This window comes from Macaca fascicularis, chromosome 11, assembly GCF_037993035.2.
Source record: "Macaca fascicularis isolate 582-1 chromosome 11, T2T-MFA8v1.1".
In the NCBI taxonomy this organism is placed as follows: domain Eukaryota; kingdom Metazoa; phylum Chordata; class Mammalia; order Primates; family Cercopithecidae; genus Macaca; species Macaca fascicularis.
Window position 1 is genome coordinate 122,933,310 of NC_088385.1, and position 23,179 is coordinate 122,956,488.

A 23,179-nucleotide genomic window follows, 5' to 3' on the forward strand; every position below is an offset into this window, starting at 1 on the left:
TGGTCCCTAGTATTTTGGTTAGAGGATAATTAACCTGTACTTCTATTTTTTAAGAAAAACCATAAGCCTGTATTTATTTTCACAACAACAAAAACATCAACATCAAAAGTAAATAATAAACTTGCAAACAGTAACCTGGAGAATGAAAGAACTTCTCATATGCTCAGGTAAATTATCCAGCATTTCTGTGTAGCAGCGCATCAAGCTCAACAGCCAAAAGTTCCCAGAAGTGGAGTCCTCCTCCGCAGCATAAGTGAATGGGTCTACCATGTAAATGACAACGGCTGGAGGGTGGGCATGGCTGTCTGCAGAGTCAGGCTCCGTGGGAATTCCTATTCTCTCCCTTTCTGTAACACTGGCAAGAGAGTCACTTGTGAGACACACAAAATAAACATAAATTACATGAGTATGAAAAACAAAAGTGCTCAATTCTAGAGCACACAGGCTCCCTAAAGAATATTTACAGATTAAATGTAAGAGTAACATGTATCACCTTACCAAAATACAGGCAAACCAAGCCAGAGAGCATTGAAAGCAGACGGAAAATGGCAATGTACTCCTCTAAAATGGGAGATATCTTTTTCAAACTCCCCTTTCTTTTCTGTGGTTATGTTGTACAAAGTTGTTATTAATTAAGTTGATTGTAAGTTTAATAATAAGGTTTATAAGTCATAATAATTTATAAGAAGTCTCAAAATTTTAACACTGCAGCTTTAGATTGACCATTACCCCTTTCTTTTGAGAAGAAGAGAAATAGAGCACTTCATAGGATTCAGAGAATCATGAGGTCAAGGGAGAAAAGGTGCAGAAGAAGAGAGAAAGGGTCTGAGCTGAGGCCACTCGTCTCAATTAGTGAGTAACATACCTCTCTTGTCCATCCTGTGAGGGCTGAGAAGAGCTCTGCCCAGGGTCAGTGTCTCCGCCACAGCCTATGCTCCCTTGAGTTCTATCCGTAGAAATGCCCCCAGTGCTGGGGTTCTGCCCTCCAACACTACCACTGAATCCTGAAGAAGAGGTAGTGCTTATCTGGCTAATACCAGGAGCAGAGGCAGACGATGAGACCGGTGGCACAGAGGAACCAGATGCGGAACTACTTGCTGCAGGATTTGTAGTACTACTATTCGAGGTGGGGTTAAATGCACTGCCAGCTGGGGGAGCTGCTGATCCATTTGGAGCTAAGGGCCCAGCATTCCCAGGCGTAGCCTGTCCCTGTGCCGCTGCTGGTGGGGTCTGGTATTTAGGTGGTATCAACAGGCTGCTATCAAGCTGCAGAGTGGCTAAATAAGGTGCTGAAAGAATACATGCAAAGAGGTGACTTTAGTGATATTCTGCAGTGTCGACTAAACCAGAAATCTAGAATGGTCACTTGTAAAAAAATTATGCTTTCAAGCTGCAATACTCTGATTACAATACACAAAATACTATCTCCACACTCATGCTTATGTATTCTGCAAACATGGAAATGCACACGGAGCAACTTATAAATTCTACAGAAGAGGCCTGTTTGAAAAGAGAAAATCAATCACTTGTGATAGTCTCCTTTCAGACTGATTCCATATGCCTGCCCTGAAAAATGAGAAGCTATATATTCCACAGTCATCACGGGACATTATACTCCTAGGTTTACAAGCTTCTAAGATTCTCTTCAGAATATGGGTTAAAACTAAGCAGCTAACACCAAGTCATGCTGCTAAGTTTTCAAAATGTGGAGTAAATTAGACATGATTAGGCAACTTTGAATAGTTTTTAAAAAATATATGTACATATAGAAATTAGCATTAAACTGCTCAGAACACCAAAATGGACCTTAACAAATACAGCATTACTTGAGGCAAAAGAAATACAATGTTGCATCTATAAAAGAAAGGATGGGAGGGATTTGCTATTTTACTTCTCCAGTTCTACTTTGCCAAATAGATTCCCATTTACCTAGGTGATGGCGGCAAACTTGCGCATAAAGTTTGAGTCTGGAATGATTGTCATTCTCCTCGCCGCTCCAAGGCTGGTTAAACCACTCACTCACAAGCTCATCTGTCAGCTTCTGTGCCACGGTTTTTCCCACGCGCATGATCCCGTCACGTAGCACTTTGCAGATGGGCTTGTGCTGCCCAAGCCTACACATCTGATACCATAGACGAGATCATTAGTTATAACAGGGGCCATTCCTTCATTCGGTACCAATGGTTAGCAAGGCAGATTCTTTAACATACAGATGGAAGCATTTTCCTTTTTCTTTTAGGGTTACTGCATGCAATCAAAGCAACATTATAAGTTGGTCCTTTCAGGTAATTGTAATGTACCCTTAAATTGCTATCTGTCTCTCTAAAACTTGGACTAGGCTCTCTAAAAAAAAAACAAAGTTTCTTCACTCAAGCCAATTCCTCCTGTACAAGAGGAGGCTGCTGAACACTACCTGACTGCTAACGGACAAAGAATTAGCAGATTCCTGCCATAGTAGGCTGACTGAGACATATGTCCACTAAAATCTCCTAAGTAATCCCTACTCATAATGTTTTCCCATAAGATAACATTAAAATTTTATGGGCCATCTGTTCTGTTACAGACATTTGGAGATCACCAATAGCAGGGGCCACTGAAGCAGTGAGTACGCTGATCACTTTTTTTTTTTTTAAAGTGAATAGGACAAGGAGATTCTGCTATTAATCTCCATGACGCTAAATGGGAGCTTATGGCAGGGAATATAATAAACCTGCAAAAAGTAAACTACCTGTTCACCAGCAGGAGAGCCCACATTATTATCCCTTATTGGAGTAGATGAAGTGAAGGCTTACTAAGCCCTGACAAAATCCTCTAGTATATACTCTTCTTAAGGAGGTATGAATCACTGCTGAATGAGCAACCCTAGTGAAGTCATTACGAAAAATTTAAAGAGTGTCTGCACCCTCTTAAAAAGATCTGGCAGTGGTTTTTATATTTTGTAACTTAAGCTGAAGGTTCCATTCAAGGGAATGGCTGGGCTTTAAAACTGCTTACACAAATGTTCAGTTAATTATGATTTAATAGTGTTATATATCCCCTGACCAGACACTGTTCCGAAATGAATGTATTCAAGGGCTTCCTTCAGTGACTTAATTGATGTCATTACATCACGTTAGCATCTCATTTCTTTGTAGCAACACATAAATTTACTATTCCTTGCCTACTCATACATTTACAGATCATGAATGTCCTGTTTTGGAATATTTGGGAATTCAGCTTGGAATCTTACTTTAAAACCACTTTCATAATGTTTACGTGCCTATCATAGTTCTAAACACTTTACAGATATTAATTTCATTTTACCAAATACAAAGACATTAGATGTATCAGATACAAAGAACTTAGTGCATATATACTTTGGCATAAGAAATGCAGCACTTATTATTCAAAGACAGACATGATTCTATTTGTTTAAAGCAATAGGAATTCATATACTAAAGATGTAAAATTATCTGCCTGGTTTTTACATTATTAGAGGCATTATATTTTTAATCAGTATCAAAGTTTCAGTATTAAGATGTCGTGTTAAAACACAACGGGGACATGATTCATTAAACTTATGTTTCAATTCAGAAATTTTCAAAAGAAACATTTTTATACTGTTGTCAGGAACTCTCACCACTCACCCTATCCCTCAATCCATCCAATAAATAAATAAAAAGAGTAGATGTGCTCTTTTTGTAAAGCTCATCTTCTACATTGCCACACTTTCCCCTGGTGAGCAATATTCTTCACCTTTTAGCACATAAATGGAGAAGAGAGAACTGATGGGATTTTAAGACGTATAGTAAGAATGGGAGAGGAATGTTTTCTAAATCTAACAAATATAAAGCCAAGATGGGAAAGCAATTTGCTTCCAGAAAAATTTGTCAATTCAATTCTCTTCCTCATCCTCCTGTTTGCGAATTTTCTTTGAGATTTACTTTCAAGACATTTGTCTTGAAATTTAGTCATCACTAGAAACAACCAGAGGATCCAAGTCATGAAAAGTGATTTTCACAGTAACTTCCTCACCTCGTATACAGCACTCAAGTCCCTGAAGAAAGTTTTGGCTCCTTCGAGCAAGGCCTCATTTTCTGGACACACCACAATATAGGCAACATCACGGTGGCCCCCATATGGGTCCAACAAGAGCCTCTCCCAAAATGGCAAGGAGAATGGCGAGATGGTGAGGAAATCCTTGTCATAGCCTACCAGCAGAGTGGGAATGGGCAACGGCTCAGGAGATTCTTCTGAACCTAAAATGACATTGTAGTTTAGGAAGGTGCTAGAGAGTTTTTCCCACAATCTGTACAATTTTGAAATTCCTGGTACACTGGTCTTAATTCTAGCATCTGAAATGTCACTCCATGTTGACAAGACATTCTTAAAAGTATTTTTCAAATCATCTAATTAAATGGTCACTGATGAGGACTCTTAATGAAGTCGGAATTTGCTTACAAAGTTCAGTAAGGTCAGAGGGCAGACTAGAACAAGTTAAAATTAACCTTCCAAGCAGCGCTACATCATTCCCTTCAAGATAAGCATTATGATCCTAACTATGATGAAGTACACAGAACTGGCCCAGAAGTCCATCCAGACGAAAATGCAGTGAGGACTGGGAAGATGAGGAGAATCTAATGCACTTTTTAGGGATTATCTTCCTCACTGACCTGGATTACGCCAAGGGTGTTAGGAAACTTAACTCTAAAATTAACTTTAGGAAAACAAAGAGATTATAAAACTTAATGGTCATGAAGAAAAAGACTCCCCTATTTTGTTAGTGAAGCAAGGACTTGACAGTAACGAAAGCTGCTCTTCACTGAACAGCACTGAAGTCAGAAGGAATTTTAAACAGGACAAAGACCCTACCGTAGGTTCCCCGTCCTGCCATCTTATGGAACTGCTGCCAAGTGAGTGGTCCCTGCACATGCTGGATGTTCTCCCAGGTCCTGCCCGTGCGCTTCTTTTGGATGGCATCTTGGAGAAAGGGCTGCAGGGACAACAGCATACGAACCACATCCTGGGAGGAGAGCATGCTGATGTCCAGCACTGGAAGAGAATTGAGAAGAGACAGAGAAGATAAGGGGGCTGGCACCCTCCTCTTCCTCGCCATCACCTCAAGCCTCAGTTAATAGTCCAGAACAACGTTATTAGCTGTAGTAGATTCTAAAATATTTGAAATAGGAGTCAGGACGAGAGATATTCTTCTACTAAATTAGAGAAAATAATTGATAATTTAGTATCAAAAATAATAAAAGGAGAAACGGATTACTCTCTATAAAAAAGTTTAATGGAAGAATTGTTTAAAAGTGGAAAAATGGATAGGTGCGACTTTTTAAAACCATGTAAAACTGTTTCCAAGGATTTTCACAAGACAGCTGCAAGTTTCTTAATTATTATATTACTTTTATTTGCAAATATCAATGTTTGGTTTATATGATGAGTGGGAAAAAATGGAACTTAAACAGAAGCTTTTAAAAACTCTTTAAATGCTCTTAATTGTAAAAATATTTTCACAAAATACAGGATGCATAATAAAGAGAAAGCCAATCTTCAGTGCAGCCAGAGGCACGGGGAAACACAGCTGAAGTCCCTTGAAGACCAAAGCCCTCTGCAGGCATGGATGGGATTCACTGCCTTCTAAATGTAGATGACTTCAGTCCCAGCAGTAGCCCTGGGGAGGGATTTTTAACCTAAAATTTGAAAGTTGTCTGAACTCTATGCAAAACCATGCAAACACGTTTGGACATATGTATTGTTTTTTTCTCAGGATGGAGGGTTCATCATGCTCATCAGATTCTTAACAAGGTCTGCCAAAAGAGCTAATTATGCTGTAGGTGATGTGGTGTGAATCTGCACAGCTGGATTCCTGAAGACTTTGCCTTCCTCTTACTCTTCTGGCTGATTAGGGAAAGGGCATGGAAAGAAATCTAAGATTTATCTGCCAACTAAAATTGAAACACAGGATGATTAAGGATTCTTTTTTTTTTTTTTTTTTTTTTTTGAGACGGAGTCTCGCTCTGTCACCCAGGCTGGAGTGCAGTGGCCGGATCTCAGCTCACTGCAAGCTCCGCCTCCCAGGTTCATGCCATTCTCCTGCCTCAGCCTCCCTTTTTAGTAGAGACAGGGTTTCACCGTGTTAGCCAGGATGGTCTCGATCTCCTGACCTCGTGATCCGCCCGTCTCGGCCTCCCAAAGTGCTGGGATTACAGGCTTGAGCCACCGCGCCCAGCCATGATTAAGGATTCTTAAGATATTTTCAAATGTGTCCCTAAATCAGTAAAGCATAGGTTGCAAAGTGGTGGTCCATAGAATATTTTGTTAAACTGTGGAACAAATCACTCCAGGACATTTCATACACAAATCTAGATTGCCAGCTTCCCCTGAACTGAGAGACCCATATTCCTGCATAATCACCACTTGCTGGAGCTGAGGAGCAGCTGTCCCCTTCAGGCAGGTACCTCATGGCCCCTGTCTTGCTGTCTGCCTGAGTCTGACGCAGTGTTCATTGCCTTTTATCTTCAGCCGGTGCTGCTTTTTACATATAGTAAGAACAACAGTGAATACTTCTTGTACTAATGGCTCTACCAAAAGTGGGAAATCACAGACCAAGAGAACCACAGATTTGAGGAAACTAAAAGCAAGCATGTTTCTTATGAACCCTATTCCTGTGCCTGCAAAAGAGAAAGTGAGTTTTGGAAAGACAGCTTAAGGCACTGCCTTTTGCAAATCTGTCTCCAATCTCATTCATTTACATTATCTGGTACTTTTAGGCATCTTAAAATTTGAAATCCAGACCTCCCCTGCAATAAAATGTCCTATTTTTCATCCTGAAAGACACCACCACTGATTCATGCACACAGACTGCTTTTCCATCTGAAGGCCTATCTAGTAAAAGGACTCACCCAAGCTGATCATCCACATTTTTCTTAGGGGAAAGGCTGCATTTTCTTCACTTCATAAATCCATTTACTAGAAACTGATTAAGGGCCTGCTTAAGTATAAGGCACTGTGCTTAAACCTAAGCAGTTATACAAATGAGTACAACCCTTTAATGCTTCCTTAGTCATCTCCACCTCCATGAACGCTTCCTTGATTGGCCTAGTCAGAAAATACCCATTACTCCCCATACTCTACTGACGACCTCTGGACATACTTTTTATTATTTCAGATTTCTAACTGTAGAATCTTCTAACTTTAAGAATCTTATATAACTTTCTTCCCTGCAAGACTGAGAGTTGTTCAGAAACAGGGTTCCCACTTCATTCACACAACCCTTCCAGTCTGGCCTCTGCTCCCACCACTCTACAGAAACAGCTCTCACCACGGTCAGAAGACATGTGTAATCCTTACCTTAAAATCTTCACTTGTATTTTAATGCCTGTCGATCACTTCCTCTTTCTTGAAACACTGGCTACCCCTGGCTTCCAAGAGCCCAAGAGCCCCTCTATGGTTTTTCCTTCTCCACTTCCTTGATAGGCTCATGCTTCTCTGCCTCACCTATACCTGTCAGAATTTAGCTAAGCTCTACTAGGCCCTCTTCGCATTCTATACTTTTCTCCTCCTCCTCAATGAGCTCATCTGTGCCCCCTTAATTGAAGTTATCATCTATATGCCAACTACTCCCTCTCCCCTGAGCAAAAGGCCCAAGAGTCTATTTGATACCTCTACCTGGATGTATCAAAAGGGATCTTTAAAACTTCCAAACTTCCATAACTCAATTTATAAACTTTCTCTCCAGATATAGTCTTCCTCCAGTGTACTTATTTTTGAACACCACCGACTATCCAGGTATACTAGTAACAAATCTGGGGCTCCTCCTTAACATCTATCTTTCCCTTATCCCCAAAACTAAACCCATTATTGAGTCCTGCAATAATACTTCCTAAACCTCTCTTGAATGATTCCGCTTCTTCTCCATCTTCAAAAGGACACTAAGGCAAGCTATTGTTTCTTACTAGGTCTTCCTCAATAACCCCCTAGTCTCCCCAAATCCATTCCTGCCATTTTCTAATCCATACACAGAATTACAGCCAGTGCACACGGTTATTTTTCTTTTCTAACTACACAAATCTGACGTCAATGTTTCTTCTTAAAATCTTTCAATGACTTTTTATTGCTTTGAGCAGGAAGACCCAACCCCTAGCGTGCCTCTAAAGAGTCACTGTAATCTAGCCCCTGCTGGCTTCTAACCTCGCTTCAGCTTCTAAACGCCCCAACCAAGGCCTTTCCCACTTGCAGCACCTTCCGTCTCGGACACATGCCTTGCTCCCCATTCTCCTTCCTCAGTTATTGTGTACTCATCATTGAGATCTCCAAACAAATGTTACTACTTCTTCAACAAAGTCTTCTCTGACCTTCAGCCTAGAGTGCCCCCTCTATCCCATGCTTTTATCACTTATAAAATGGGTTGTAATAATATGCGTACTTGTGTAATGATTTAATTAATGTCCACTTCCAGAATAGATCAGAAAGTCCATGAGGGCAAGTGCCTTGTTTCTTTCGGTAGCCATTTTATTCCCCATGATGCATTGCAGTTTAGGCAGTGAATGAATAAGAAAAGGAAATAGCAAGTTGCTTGGCACTCTTACAATCCAACTTCGAAAACGTTTGTCAACTGGAACTTTTAATAATACAACCAGTTATATGTCCCAGTAACCACAATGCAAAGTAAAATGTGATTTTGTTATAAGAGATGCAACAGAGGGGGGAACAGAGAAGGGAGAAGAGACTCTGCAAATGGGTAGAAGGCTTCCTGGAAGAGGTTCCTTGGAAACTTGATCTGGAAGAATGGTGGATTTAAGCGTGCTAGAGCGTGCAAATTATCCGTCTCTAAGCTCCTGACGACTCTGACACTCATCGGTCACAGGTTTCCAACAAGGACTGCTTACTTATGAGTTACAAGAGGAAAATTTCAGAAAACAATTACTCTTCTCCAAAGGTGTTTCAATATAAAACATTCTCCCAGTCCTTAAGTTTAGGATGAAATAAACATAGCTCTCACTTTAGGTTCTTTTTTTCCCCCTAAAGACATGAAATTAAATCTTTTTGTCAAATACAGTAAAGAAAGCTTTTAAGTTATGATCATACCAAGATACTCCTCAAAGTAAATTTGTGTTCTGGGACACCTACCATTGCTGTGAGGCCAAGAGTGCACAGTGGCACTTCTCACCAGAGCTTCGTCCACTTTTCCACCAGTGGGGTTATCCACATACTGCCGCCCCTGCTCCAACGCATTAAAGCATTCCGTCCAGTAATCGTTATTATCTGCTTGCACCCGGTCATAACTCCAGCTTACACAGGGAAGAGTTTGGCGATTGTTAGAGGAAATGTAGTCCAGGAAACTCAGTGAAGCAAAAGGTTGTGTGTGTTGATTCTGGAGGAGGAGGAGAAGGCTTATGGGTGGCTCCTGGGGTTTTCTGGTTCCTTCCACCTGAGGAAGGAAGGTGGACTGACACATCATTAAGCGCCTCTCTGCAGCCTGACCAATATCAGAATTCTTCCCAAAAATATCCAACTCATCTTCAAGGAAGAGTCCCGAATTGTAGCCAAGTTTGCGGTTCATAATCGCACTAAACCCACAGGTACAGCGGTACTGGTCCTCATTGGAAGAATCGGGGATGTAAAGCCCGACATCTGCCCCTTTGATGTTCATGTTGCAGGCACAGATGCAACAGCTGTCAAAGTTTCTGTCTTTAAAGATATTCATCACGGAATCAGAGAGAATCAGGGTAACATAGAGGCTGTGGGCTTCGGGAATTGGTTGCATGGTGGCGGGCTCCACAGAGTTGAGGGGCCGCGTAGTAGAGGGGGTGGAGGCTGGTGACCCTTGATCGGTGCTATCATACTTAACAGACCCTTGACCACTGGCAGTGCCCCCACCTCTGGGAGTTCTTGGGGTCCTGGGGGTTCGTGGTGTGGGGACAGAGAAGCGAGGGGTTGCTGGAGATGGTAGGACTCCTGCCCCACTATTGCTGGCTGGGGCAGCGCTGTTCAGCGTCACAGGTGTGTTCATCTGTGGTGTGTTCAGATAGTCTGGATCTGCTAGGCTCCCAACACTAGGCACGTTACTACAAAAAGAGAAGGCACCAAGTAAGGAATGGCAGCATGTCACAGATGTTGAAGTAGATACACGATCACCCCACCCATGTACTGCATGTTTCTCGTTTGTTTCTGCTATCACTGGTATACACTGGTATATTTAATTTTCTCTTAAAAGAAAAAAGATACAAAGGTCAGTGCAGTGTGTAAAGAAGTAGTAAGGTATGAAGAATAATTCAACAAAGCACTTTCCTTCTACTTATTCCACATAGAAGCATCCTCATCCTAATCTCTTGAAGAAACTTTTACTATTTTTGTAAGAAAACATGGCACTGGGTTTGATCAATGTCATTTGAAAAGTTGTAACTACTAAATGGAACTTCACCTATAAGTTCAGACACTAAATTAGCTAGAGGACCACAGGATGAAATTTCCATCTAATTTGCAATTACATTTTTGTCATTTTTTTTGAATCTGAAAGTCTGCCAGTGTACTCGTTCTCTGAGGCTATAATCTATATATACTATCAAAGTAGTTATAATCAAATACACATGAAAATTTAACATTTCTCTAATTTTCAAAATGCAGGCCCATCTAGGCTTACATTTTTATAGTAATGAGTGACCAGGAGGGAATTACATTTTAGGTAGCCCATTTACCAGTACTATACTACAACTGATAGGAATATTACATATGCGGCTAAGAGGCCTCAGTATTAATTAGGTGGTTGCACAGAAGTGTATCAGAGTTTCCAGCTTCCAACAGTTTTCTGTGGGGTGGTAAGCACTTCATTTTTCACTTTTCAATCTGTTATGCATTGCATACAGTGTAATTATTTTAGCTGCCCAAGACTGATTGGGCTATGGTATCTACTTTCTCATAAGCAGTGACTTCTTTTTGGAACAGCTGAACAGAAAACACTGACTGCAAGGTTCTGCTGTTTCATTATCATAAAACATTGTCTTGATATACAGTTGGCCCTCTATACCCACAGGCTCCACATCTGTGGATTCAGCCATATACAGATGGGAAATCAAAATAAAAATACAACAATTAAAAAATACAAATCAAAACAGTAAAGTACAACATTTATATAGCATTTACATTGTATCAGGCATTACGAGTAATCCAGAGATGACTTAAGGTATACAGAAGGATTTGTGTAAATTATATGCAAATACTCTGCCATTTTATATAGGGGACTTGAGCATCTTCAGATTTTGGTATCCGAGGGGGTCCTGGAATCAATCCCCCAAGGATACCAAGGGACGACTGTACTTTCTTAGATGTGTATGTATATTAGCATATGAGTCCTTTTTTTCTACGTAGAAGGTATCAAAAGAATAGAGATTTTAAAAAATTCTTAATATTCTTCTATATATATTAATACTGTACTTAAACCAATGCTCCTCCAATAAACTACATATTCAGTTACTTAAAATGTGAAAGAAGAATGTCATAAAGAAATGTCTCTTCAAATAATTTTCTTGTGATTTTTAATTAGTTATGTCTAAACTACCAGCCTAAAAGTCCAAATCAGGCACTGTAAAGAAATATTAAATCTGAGGCACAGTAGTATCTTTGAGTACAGATTAAAAAAAAAAAAAAAACTTGATTGGCAATCACTGCTCTCTTAGAGACCAAAATAGTAAGTGTGTAATAATGATCTTTAATTGGACTCCTTTCAAATTTTCCTGTTCAACAAAACCCTAAAATTATTATGCAGTTCAGATCAGAAAAGGAACTATGAGTACTAACTGAAAACCTGAAGAATTAAATTGCTCCCTGGGTAGTAAGAATGGTTTATCTTGTAATCTGATTTTTCCCATTTAATAAAAATGAACTGAGTAGCAACCCTACACTAGAAGCTGGAGAGTTGAAAGTGAAAAGGAGAAACAAAAGGTGGCTCATAAGCAAGTGATTGCAGGGGTACTGCATGTGACAAAGGAGTCCACGGTGATGGCGAGCAGAGACCACAGCAGGATTACACATACTCTAGAAACATACTGTTCCAATAAGGTAGCCACCAGTCCCCATGTCCTAAATTTAAATTAATTAACATAAAACAATTCAGTCTTGGTCTCACTAGCCACATTTCAAGTGGTCAACACCTGCAGCAGGAAGCTGGTGACTGCCATAGTGGACAGTGCAGACAGGAATCACCTTCACGCCAGGTGCAGTAGCTCATGCCTATAATCCCAATACTTTAGGAGGCCAAGGCAGGAGGAGCACTTGAACCCAGGAGTTCAGGACCAGTGTAGGCAACATAGAGAGACACAAACTCTACAACAAAATTTCATAAAAATTAGCTGGGTGTGGTGGCACGTGCCTAGAGTTCCAGCTGCTCAGGAGGCTGATGTGGGAGGACTGCTTGAGCCCAGGAGGTCAAGGCTGCATTGAGCTGCAACTGTGCCACTGTACTCCAGCCCGGGTGACACAGCGAGACCTTGTCTCCAAAAAAAAAAAAAAACCCCAAAAAAACAAAAACAAAAACAAAAACAAAACCTTCATCACATAAGGTTGTACTAATAGAGCCAGTTAAGAACACAAAGAATCTTTGGGATGGCAAATGAAAGATGTAATAGATCTAAATAATGACCTAAATTATTTAAGCCATTATACAGCAAAAGCTTGCATGTGACCTTTTTGGGGAAACCTGTATGCATGAAAGAGATTAAACTGTTGAATGGGTTCTTAAAACTGCTATGTCATTTATTAGCAACTGTATGTGCTAAGCTAACCCCTTATGCGTGCACCAAGGTGTTCCAGCTGTGTTGTGCCAGGATCTAGCTGAGTAAGCTAGAGTACGATTGGAGCACAGCAGCAGCACACCAGCCAGGTGCTCAGGGTGCCTTTCAGCACGCTCTTTATATTGCTGGTGCATTGTTATTTCCATGGTACTTCTACAATCACTAGTTGCTGAAGCACTGTGAAAGTCCTGTGTGGGAGGCAGAGCAGGATTACTTCATTTTAAAGGGAAGACCCATGTAAAATGGTCATTTAAGGTCATGCATATAATTTTTACAATGCAGGAATTTCAGTATTATAATACAGTAACTGTAGCTTCCTAAGTCTAGGATTCCTCTGTACTTTTCTGTCACAGTTTTTCTTTCTGACACTGACTTTATATACACAAGCAGGAAGCCTTGTTGTAACATTAAAATTAACTTCATCAGGATGATTTTACAGAAGGTCACAAACTTGCAGCCCACAGGCTGAGGTGGGACCACAAATTTGTATTATTAGTTCCTTAAGCTTAACTTTCTATTAGCTGACAACATTTTAAAGAAAGGAAAACATACAAAAATCCAGATTTCAAGTGACCCTCAAAAACAGCAAGATCTGACCACAATGACCCCAGTCCTGCCTGACAACAACCCTCTGCACTTGAATAGCAAACATCCCTTTAAATGGGGTTTCACACTAGACTTCACTTGCTTCTCCTCTTGTCACCCACAATGGTGCTGAGCATCAGTAGTACCAACGCTTTTGCATTTACCCTGTCCACTTCATCTATATGCTGCTTACCTGACCACAGCAGAAATCTGAATTTGTGGTCTTTCATATCATTCGAATCACTTTATTTATTAAGAAATTATTTGTCACAGGGAAAACTGATTCCATCATAGTTTAGCCTATCTTTGTTTCTGTGACAGGGTCTCACTCGGTCGACCAGGCTGGAGTGCAGTAGTGCAATCTCAGCTCACTGCAACCTCCGCCTCGTGGGTTCAAGTGATTCTCCTGCCTCAGCCTCCCAAGTAGCTGGGACTATAGATACACGCCATCATGCCCAGCTAAATTTTTGTATTTTTTGTAGAGACAGGGTTTCGCCATTTGCCCAGGCTGGTCTCAAACTCCTGAGCTCAAGCAACCCATCTGCCTCGGCCTCCCAAGGTGTTGGGATTGCGGTGTGAGCCACCACACCTGGTGCTAGCCTGTCTTCAACATATTCAGAACACTTACATTGGCCCACCATTGGGGAAATCATCTAACTCAAAGCCTGTTTTACAATCAAGTGCGGAGTATCTCGTGTAATTTATCAAATACGGTACTGAAAGTGAAAAACAGAATGGTTGTATGGGTTCTTGAAGTACAGCGTCTCCTGAATGTGTATTACTTTTACATCATCATAAAGTCAAAAACTCCTGAGTAAATCCATTGTAAGTCAGGGACTGTCTGTATACAAAATTTCATTTAGAAAATAATGCACATTTTCCAGCACAAAATAATTTGCACAAAAATATGAATGACCAATAAAGGAAGTTTCAAATGATAAGCTACTTGTCATCATTTTTTTTTCTTTCTGAGACAGAGTCTCACTCTGTCACCCAGGCTGGAGAGAAGTGGCGTGATCTTGGCTCACTGCAACCTCCACCACCTGGGTTCAAGCGATTCTCCTGCCTCAGCCTCCCGAGTAGGTAGGATTACAGATTCCCGCGACCAAGCCCAGCTAATTTTTTGTATTTTTAGTAGAGACAGGGTTTCATCATGTTGGCCAGGCTGGTCTCAAACTCCTGACCTCAAGTGATCTGCCCGCCTCGGCCTCCCAAAGTGCTGGGATTACAGGCATGAGCCACCACGCCCGGACCTTGTTATCATTTTTAACAAACACTTAGTTAAGATAAAAATTCCATCAAATATGGCAAGTAAATGACACAATGCCTATACATACTTGTAGCCATCTCTAATGAAAGTGGCTGCAGGGGGCATGGGCAGTTGTTCAATTTTAGGAGGAATTGCCCATGAAGGCCGAAACAGACAGGCATCAGGTATCTTCAGAGGTAGCAAACAATGGCTCGGCAACATCTTCAGTGGAGCAAACATGGAGGATCCCATAAAAGGTTGAAAGGATGGAACTTTGTGCACATATGAAAAGTCCTATGACAACAAAGTGGGGTCAGTGTTAATACTGGTAAACTCTGTAGAACACACTACAGTGGCATAGTGCTATCATAAAAACAGCAACCAAAATGATCGTTTTTCAGTATTTCTCTCCTTTGATCACTAGAAAATGCTAACACAGAAATGTTAAATCAATCAAAACACACTATTTAATATGCTCACTGGTGTGCCTCATGTTCTAATTAAAAGGGTCCTTAGGAACTTATGTATATATGGCACATAGATGATACGCCATTTTAAAGCAGATGTACATGAATCCACTTGGAAACCGCTCTGCCCTGGAAATGTTAACATACTGAATATTACCTTAATTTCCTCAGGCTTGGGACTTCCTAATCCATCCTCCACTTCCATTTTGAATTCTGTGAGTTGTGTTGAAACCATACTGACCATAGGGCTCTCCATCATGCCTAACGCTGTCACTGTCTCTGAGCTGATCCCATCTTTATAATTCATCACAGGAGAAAATGCAGGATGCTGTTCCAACGATGGTGGAGTGGGAAACATCCTTTGCAAGTCTGCAACTGCTAAAAATAAGAAAATAAAAAAATTGTGTTTAATAGGAAGGGCTTCTAAAAAGTCCTAGTTTATAGGCAGGCACACTGTTTGGCACAAAAAATAGTGCTAATTAAATGATCACATCAGTTCACAAAAGAATATTAATAATGGAAGTCTCTAAGAAGAAGGCCATCAGCAGAGAATTACCTTTTTCTGGGTCTTGTTTCGCTTTGTTTCTTGAGACAAAGTATCACTGTGTCGCCCAGGCTGGAATGCAGTGGTGCGATCTTGGCTCACTGTAACCTCTGCCTCCAGCGTTCAAGCAATTCTTGTGCCTCAGTCTCTCAAGTAGCTGGGACTATAGGCATGTGTCACCATGCCTGGCTAATTTTTGTATTTTTAGTAGAGACAGGGTTTTACCATGTTGCCTAGGCTGGTCTCGAACTCCTGGGCTCAAGTGACCCGCCTGCCTCGGACTCCCCAAGTGCTGGGATTACAGGTGTGAGCCACTGAGCCTGGACTTTTTTTGGTCTTTATCACCAACTTCTTGATGTTTTATGGTCTGGCTTCACATTAATTCAGTGAACAGTCTACATAACTTACCTTTTTCTTCCAACAACTGACTCCCTGAAAAGTCTAAGTAGAGAAATTAAACAAAGTGGAGGCAATTAGATAGTTACCACTACTAAAGTTCTATCCCTGCTTGCAAGTATGCATAAAATATTACAAAAAATAAAAATTGTTTGGAGCCAGACTTGTGGTTTATATATAAGAGGATTACTCAGCTAGTTTGACAAATCCACTACACTTACAGCTGCTCTTTTGGTGAAATTCACAGCTGCTCTTTTGGGGAAACAGTTCCATATTTTTTCCAGACAGGTATTAAAATCAAACTTCATAGTTTCTTTTAAGAAACACTTAAAACAGCAATTCTGAACTCCTTTGTTAAAAAAAAAAATTCCTTTAATACACCTGTAGTAAAAAATTATCACTACAGTAGCTCATTAAGGCACTGATTCTTAAAAAGGAGACCTAATGAAAAGCAAGTTGTAGTTGTAAAATTTGGCCACTAGGGGGTGGCCTATGCAGCAAATTTTGTAAGTTTGGAGCCACAGGTTTTTAAATCAGTGATTTAATGTACCAGTTTCGTATCCTATTGCTCTTTCCAACTTCAAGATTTAAACAGACCAATAATAACCACTGAATCGACTAAGATCTGACTCCTAGCTCCAAATTAGAAATTAACACTGAGCAACCGTACCATGTACATTATGTCTGTAAATGTACATTGTACCATGCTGTGCTCCGGGCTACACAGTCCAGGTGCTGGGGACATAGCTCTGCCGTGGTCAGGTCACTTCCTCCCTTGGGGCCTCGGTTCCTTCATCTAACAGGGAAGGCAGTGCTAGATGGCTGATTCTCAACGGGCCTACTTGCTTTGCTTCGTTTGTGGGGAGAGAGGAAAGCTTTCAAACATCTCAGCATATGGAGGCAGAAGAAAAGGTGAGAACTTCTGGATTACATAATCTTTACTGTGTTTCTAAGTGAAACAAGTGTATAATCCTAAATCCTTTAGCCTCTCTTGGCCTGTGGAGCTATTTGCAAAATAAGGAGAGGGAGAGGCCAGACAGCAGGGTTGTTAATTCAAATATTCATTTCCATTAGCGATGCTCCACAGCTACTTATTTTCTGTAACAGGAATCTGTATCTGATTTCATTACACACAAAAAGTACCTGCTGCTTCCAAAAAAAAGCAGAAGTAAAAACTCCAAAAATCCCAAGTTGATCTTCAAGGCACCTTAAAAATTTATAGAAGTAGAAACAGGAGCCAAGCCAAACAAGAAACTGGCAGAGAACTATCGGAGACCCTACATAACCGATACATTCTGAGGTGGAAAAACAGGACTTCAAATGTAGCAGGAACCAGATCAGTAAGTTTTCTTTAAAACAAAGTCAAGATCTTTAATATAAAGTTAGTCTACACTGGAGGCCAGGTGGGGTGGCTCACACCTATAATCCCAGCATTTTGGGAGGCCAAGGCAGGCAGATCATTTGAGGTCAGGAGTTCGAGACCGGTCTGGGCAATACGTCAAAACCTTGTCTCTTAAAAAATACAAAAATTAGCCGGGCATGCTGGCAGGAGGCTGAGGCACAAGAATCTCTTGAACTGAGGAGGCGGAGATCGCAGTGAGCCGAGATTTTGCCACCACAATTCAGCCTCGGTGAAAGAGCAAGACTCTGTCTCAAAAAAAAAAAAAAAGTTCATCTACACTTGAAATAAATCCATCACCTTTAACCTTTAGTCCCTATTCCTCCTCCCAAGCCGAAGAACAGCTACTACAAAACTGTAACATAATTTGTGTTATATTTTAAAACATTAATTCTGCTTCACAAAATCTTCAAAGTCACATTGCCATAAATCTTAATAGCCAATGTAGCTCTTTGTGAAGTAGAGAAATTGTATAAATTCTCTTTAAGTTAAAAGGGTGAGATTAAACATAGCCTTTTTTTTACTTACAAGTATCCTGATATGACACAAAATTTTGCAAAAAAAAAAAAAAAAATAGTTCTATTAAATTTGTTTTTACATTTCCTCTAAGAAACATAGTAAAAGCATTTCCACCGACTTAGGGTTAGCTGACTTCTTTGATCTTCCCGAATGCATGCATATATCTCAGTTTTCAAAGCCTCAGCCACCCTGTTAATTTTTACCAAAGGTAAACAGAAAACACACAAAAAAGCAGAGATGAAATTCTACCTCCGAGAGAGACACTTTACAAAGTGGTCTTTATCGTTCTTACTATCAGATATTCTTAAGGAAGACTCAGTCTGTCTCGCTTCATTTTCCTAATCTGTAAAATGGGAAAAAAATCTACTTCATATTTTTTGAGCATATTAAATGAGATAATGTATGCTCAGAAGTGAACACTTTCCTGCGAACATCTAAACATTCAGTAAATGATGAAGTTAGTACAAATTAATTCTCCCTCCCAAACCTGGATTGGAAAAAGATGGAACTACTGTCAAGTTATGGGAATTTCTGAAAATATATGACCCTAAGATGATCAAAGGGAACTGGACTCAAAAGTGGGTAAAGCAGAAAGAACACTGAGACTCCAAGAAACACTTTGGTCCTCCAAAATAGAAACATGATTTGTCTGTTCAATTTTCTTCCCAGAAAATGGCTAAAGCAAGGGTGGAAACAGCCACCAGGACGGACTGCAGGTGAGCTGTGCCACCCACAGTGCTCTGCTTTCTCCCATCCTGCCGAGCCTGCAAGACCTCTGCACTTCAGCGGGAACTCATAAGACACCCACCTGCTCCTGCCCAGCACTTCATGTATTCATGCACAGGATGGAAGACCTCCAACAAAGCAGCATCACTGATTTCTTAGTGTTCTCCTCACCCCAGAGCATATGCCCAAGTCCCTTCCAAACAGTAAGGACTCTTGGAAAATAAATGAACCAACCCCAAAATTCAACTCTTTCCTTTTGTCTATTCAAAGACTCATACTTTAAACTAATGTGCTTTCAAATACAAAAATTTGTAAGAAAGTGGTTAATAATAAAATCTAATAAAAACATGTTTTTACTATAACACAATACTACCTTAACATAAACTTCATACTAAAGTAAACCTATTTGTCACTGTTTGTTGCTGTCTTCAGCATTACATTCACAAATGAATAATTAGGAACCTATGCGTTCCAACACAATATCCACTGGCCACATGTGGCTACTGAGCACCCAAAATGGGGCTTGACCAAATAGAGATGGGTTGCATGTGTAAAACATACACTGTATTCCAAAGACTTCATACAAAAAAAAAAAAAGGTAAAATACGTACAACCATTACATATTATATTTTTATAAAAAAAGTGAAATGCTGCAATAATTTTATACTAATTACATGTAAAAATAATATTTTGAATCCTTAAATAAAATACTGTATATTATTAATTTTTTTAAATAGCCACTAGAAAATGTGAAATTGCACATGTGGCTCTCATTTGTGGCTGGCTTTGCATTTCTACTGGACAGTAGAATTAATGTCTAGAATTAATGTTCTAGACATTAATTTTGCTTTGTTTCTGTTTTGTGAGACGGAGTCTTGCTCTGTCGCCGAGGCTGGAGTGCAGTGGTGTGATCTCGGCTCACTGCAACCTCTGCCTCCTGGGTTCAAGCGATTCTCCTGCCTCAGCATTCCAAGTAGCTGGGATTACAGGAAAGACATTAACTTTTTTTTTTTTTTGAGATGGAGTCTTGCTCAGTCACCCAGGCTGGAGTGCAGTGGCACGATCTCCGCTCACTGCAAGCTCCACCTCCCGGGTTCACCCCATTCTCCTGCCTCAGCCTCCTGAGTAGCTGGGACTACAGGTGCCCGCCGCCATGCCTGGCTAATTTTTTGTATTTTTAGTAGAGACGGGGTTTCACCGTGTTAGCCAGGATGGTCTCGATCTCCTGACCTCGTGATCCGCCCGCCTCGGCCTCCCAAAGTGCTGGGATTACAGGTGTGAGCCACCGCGGCCGGCCGACATTAACTTTTATAATACATTTGTCTTCCCACCTCAGTGCCCAAAAAGCTTTTGCTGAGATTAAAATATCTTGCCAGGCTATTTTCATTGTCATTTCTTGGGAGGAAATACTGTGTGTTCCCCTGACTCCCCCACCCCATCCCACAAATACATATGCTCTCACAAATACATATTTATATATATGCTTTGTACACATTAAAACGATCCTCTGGATTCTTGCATATCTGGGTTTTCCTGGTGTTAATATTCTGTGCTACATTTCAAATTCATTCATTTTTATAACGTGTACTTTATCATAAAATTTTAAATTTTGAGTAGCTTCTTTTTGAAATAATTCTTTTTTGGATAGAAATGAGAAAAAGGATAGAGCACACAATATACTTCACTGCGCAATGCCGCTAACTAGCAGGATGTCTGTGAGTGTAAAGCCTTGGCTGAGTTACCAGACATTCTAACATTTCACATCGCTAGGTATCATGTCATGACAGAAAGAGTAAATGATCAATTGATTCAAAGAGGAAAAACATCTGACCTACACACACCTATTTTAATACTGTTTCTTTCAATCTGTGATGTTCCGTGTTTGTGAAATTCTGCAGTGCAGAGTAATAAAACAAGAAAAATGTTTAATTTAAAAAACTACAGCAACTGGCTGGCTATCATTATTCATTTTCACCCATGTCATGCTTGAGAAAGCTTTGCATATTTTAAAAAGCTATGGATCCACTAAAGCTGTCAAAATCCAATCTCTGTATACTTCCTACTTCTAGATTTGAGTAAATCAGCACTACATTTATAGGTTCATAAAGCTTTTTGACTCATCCCTATGACATGGTGGTTTTTCCCCTCAATTTGTTCTCATTACCAGCTGAAGTTAATGAGAAGGTGTTAAAGAATGATTTGCAATGGAATTATGTTTCTGCTTCAGAGTATCCACATAAGCTACCCTGACTTTCTTTTCTCTTGTAGAATGATGTGGTTTCTTAGGGCAAAGAATATACTCGAAAAAAGGAGGTTCCTCTCTTTGTCAGCATATATAATAAAACTAGTTGATCTCAAAAGGAAACACAAAAACTTCAGTATGCATCTTGAAAAGGATGATTGAAATCAAATATCCAATATCCCTGAGTGAATTACATTTATAAAAACAAACATTTTACACAGTCTTATAATAGACTACCAGTTTGAAAAATCACTTGTGCAGCATTTATTCTACTAGGAAAGGACTATTAGAAAAACAAACCTGAAACGTGTTTTTCTACATTTTAAGTTATAAAAAGCTAATTCTTAACTGGAAAACAAAGGAAAGGAATTCAAATTAAGACGGTTTCTGTATATGATTAGCTGCCTGCCATCTCAGAACACCAATTTGTACAGGTTTTAATTCACAGTTAGAATTCTGCCAAAAGGAAGGGGAATTTCAGATAAAGATAAAGCACCACTGAGTATGAGCATATTATATCTAAGTTATATATAGGCAGCGAGCCACAATGGCTCGGTCAAGTTTCTCTACTTACTTGGTGGATAAGGAACAGCAGCTCTTCCATCCTTCCCAAGAGGTCGGTCTTCTGTCCCAACTGTAGGAATTTTTGATGGGCGCAGAGCAGGTGATACAGCCTAAGAACAGATGATGTTATTAAAACAGAGTGATGTGTATGTAAGTATGGCAGCACTCAAGTATTTCCTAATGTATGTCTATTGGCAGATGCCTCTTGGTAGAAGCGTTTACCAGCTGAACTTCTGGAAATACCAACAGATAGTGAAACAAAGGAGATGGTTACAAGCTTATCAAGTGTAAGAAACAGTGAGTAGTGAGTTGAATGGATCTTGTGAGGGCAGATTGTGCCACCAAAGGAGAGCTTGCAGACCTTAAACAATTCTTCCCTCCCAAGTCAGTTTTCACAGACACAGTGTTACATTAGGGTGGTGCCTCCAGTAGTAACTGACAATTGATCTGGTTTCCCTTATACTTGGAAGCAGGCAGCTAAAAGGCATAATCTCAAGCCCAAGCCCTCCAAATCTGTTTTTTTTTTCATTTATCACAACAAACTATGTATCTTTTGTACCTAGTTACAAAAAATAACTATCAAAATATCAAAATTGATCTTCACAAAAAAAACCTTATTTTGTAAAATTATTAAAATATTCAGAAGAGGTTTTTCTCTATTATTCAAAAACAAACCAAGTGCATTATTGCGCAAGATTATCTTTAACATTAAATTGGTGATGAATTAAAATAAAATATAAAATAAAGCAAAAATGATTTTTACAAATAGAAGGCCTTTTATTTAAACTTATACAATGTCACAACATTAAAACGTAAAATTAAAATTAAATTCAAAGACACTTGAGATGACAACTCAGCCAATAGCCTCCCAACTCCATTTACAAGTAGTAAGATGGATTAGCAATATATTCTAAGGTAAACTGCTCATGTGATTAAATGCCTGATTAAAAATCAGAGTAAAGCAAAAACACTCAGAGAAATGAAAATTTGATTGAAAATGTCCAATTCTCTCCTTTGTATGTTAGTATTACTACAAATATATTCCCAACAGTTAAACATTTCCTCATTAAGCCTAACAGTAAATCATAATTTATACAAAGAATACGTTCAGTGGCCCAGAGCAGAAACAATTACCAAGACGGTGGCCATGAACAGATCAGGCAGGCCACTCCACAATGCTTGCTCTGTTCCATTTTTTCTCCTCCTTTGACTTGTACCTCCTTTTCTTTTCATATTTGATTCCCATCACCACTGCCAAAGCACCTATCCTAACCCTCTGGATCTTTAAAACCAAACCCAGGCAGCACTTGGCCTCTGGTGGATAGTCAAATTCAATGCCTGGATCAGCAATGAAGAAATGAGTCATTTCTTCTACCAGAGTTTTTCACATTGTCATGTCCTTTTCCTTCATGTAGCCACTGTATAAATTCAGATTCTAGTGTTCTAATCCAACAAAAGTTACCAGATTAGAGGATTCCTGCTTTCTGTAGATCAGACCCCCCCGCCAAAAAAAAAACAGCCCTTCTGCCAGTTCAGTTCTATACTCAGTAGCCCTCAGAGGAATGCATATTGATAAAGTTTAAAATTCAAAACTTTCCTAGACCTATCAGTCTCTAACCATCATCAAAAAAACAGACCAATGGTCTGCTCCTTATCCCTGAAAGCTAATCTAGTTCATTTTTGTTGCTTAATCAAAGCTCACTCCACACTTAAAC

General features: G+C 39.8%; 1 protein-coding gene across 5 annotated transcripts in view; it reads right to left on the reverse strand.

The window, feature by feature from the left end:
- MED13L (mediator complex subunit 13L) overlaps nt 1-23,179 on the reverse strand; it is a 319,228-nt gene that overhangs the window by 24,256 nt on the left and 271,793 nt on the right. For 4 of the 5 annotated variants that reach the window (XM_005572338.5, XM_045366652.3, XM_045366654.3 and 1 more), the window contains 9 exons: nt 21,475-21,574; nt 15,232-15,452; nt 14,696-14,901; nt 9,115-10,052; nt 4,852-5,031; nt 4,015-4,238; nt 1,930-2,122; nt 866-1,289; nt 136-355 (listed from right to left, as the gene is read on the reverse strand). In XM_005572338.5, the coding sequence (XP_005572395.1) occupies nt 136-355; nt 866-1,289; nt 1,930-2,122; nt 4,015-4,238; nt 4,852-5,031; nt 9,115-10,052; nt 14,696-14,901; nt 15,232-15,452; nt 21,475-21,574 (2,706 nt within the window). The remainder of the gene's footprint in view (nt 1-135; nt 356-865; nt 1,290-1,929; nt 2,123-4,014; nt 4,239-4,851; nt 5,032-9,114; nt 10,053-14,695; nt 14,902-15,231; nt 15,453-21,474; nt 21,575-23,179) is intronic. The other variant, XM_045366651.3, reaches the window with a different exon arrangement.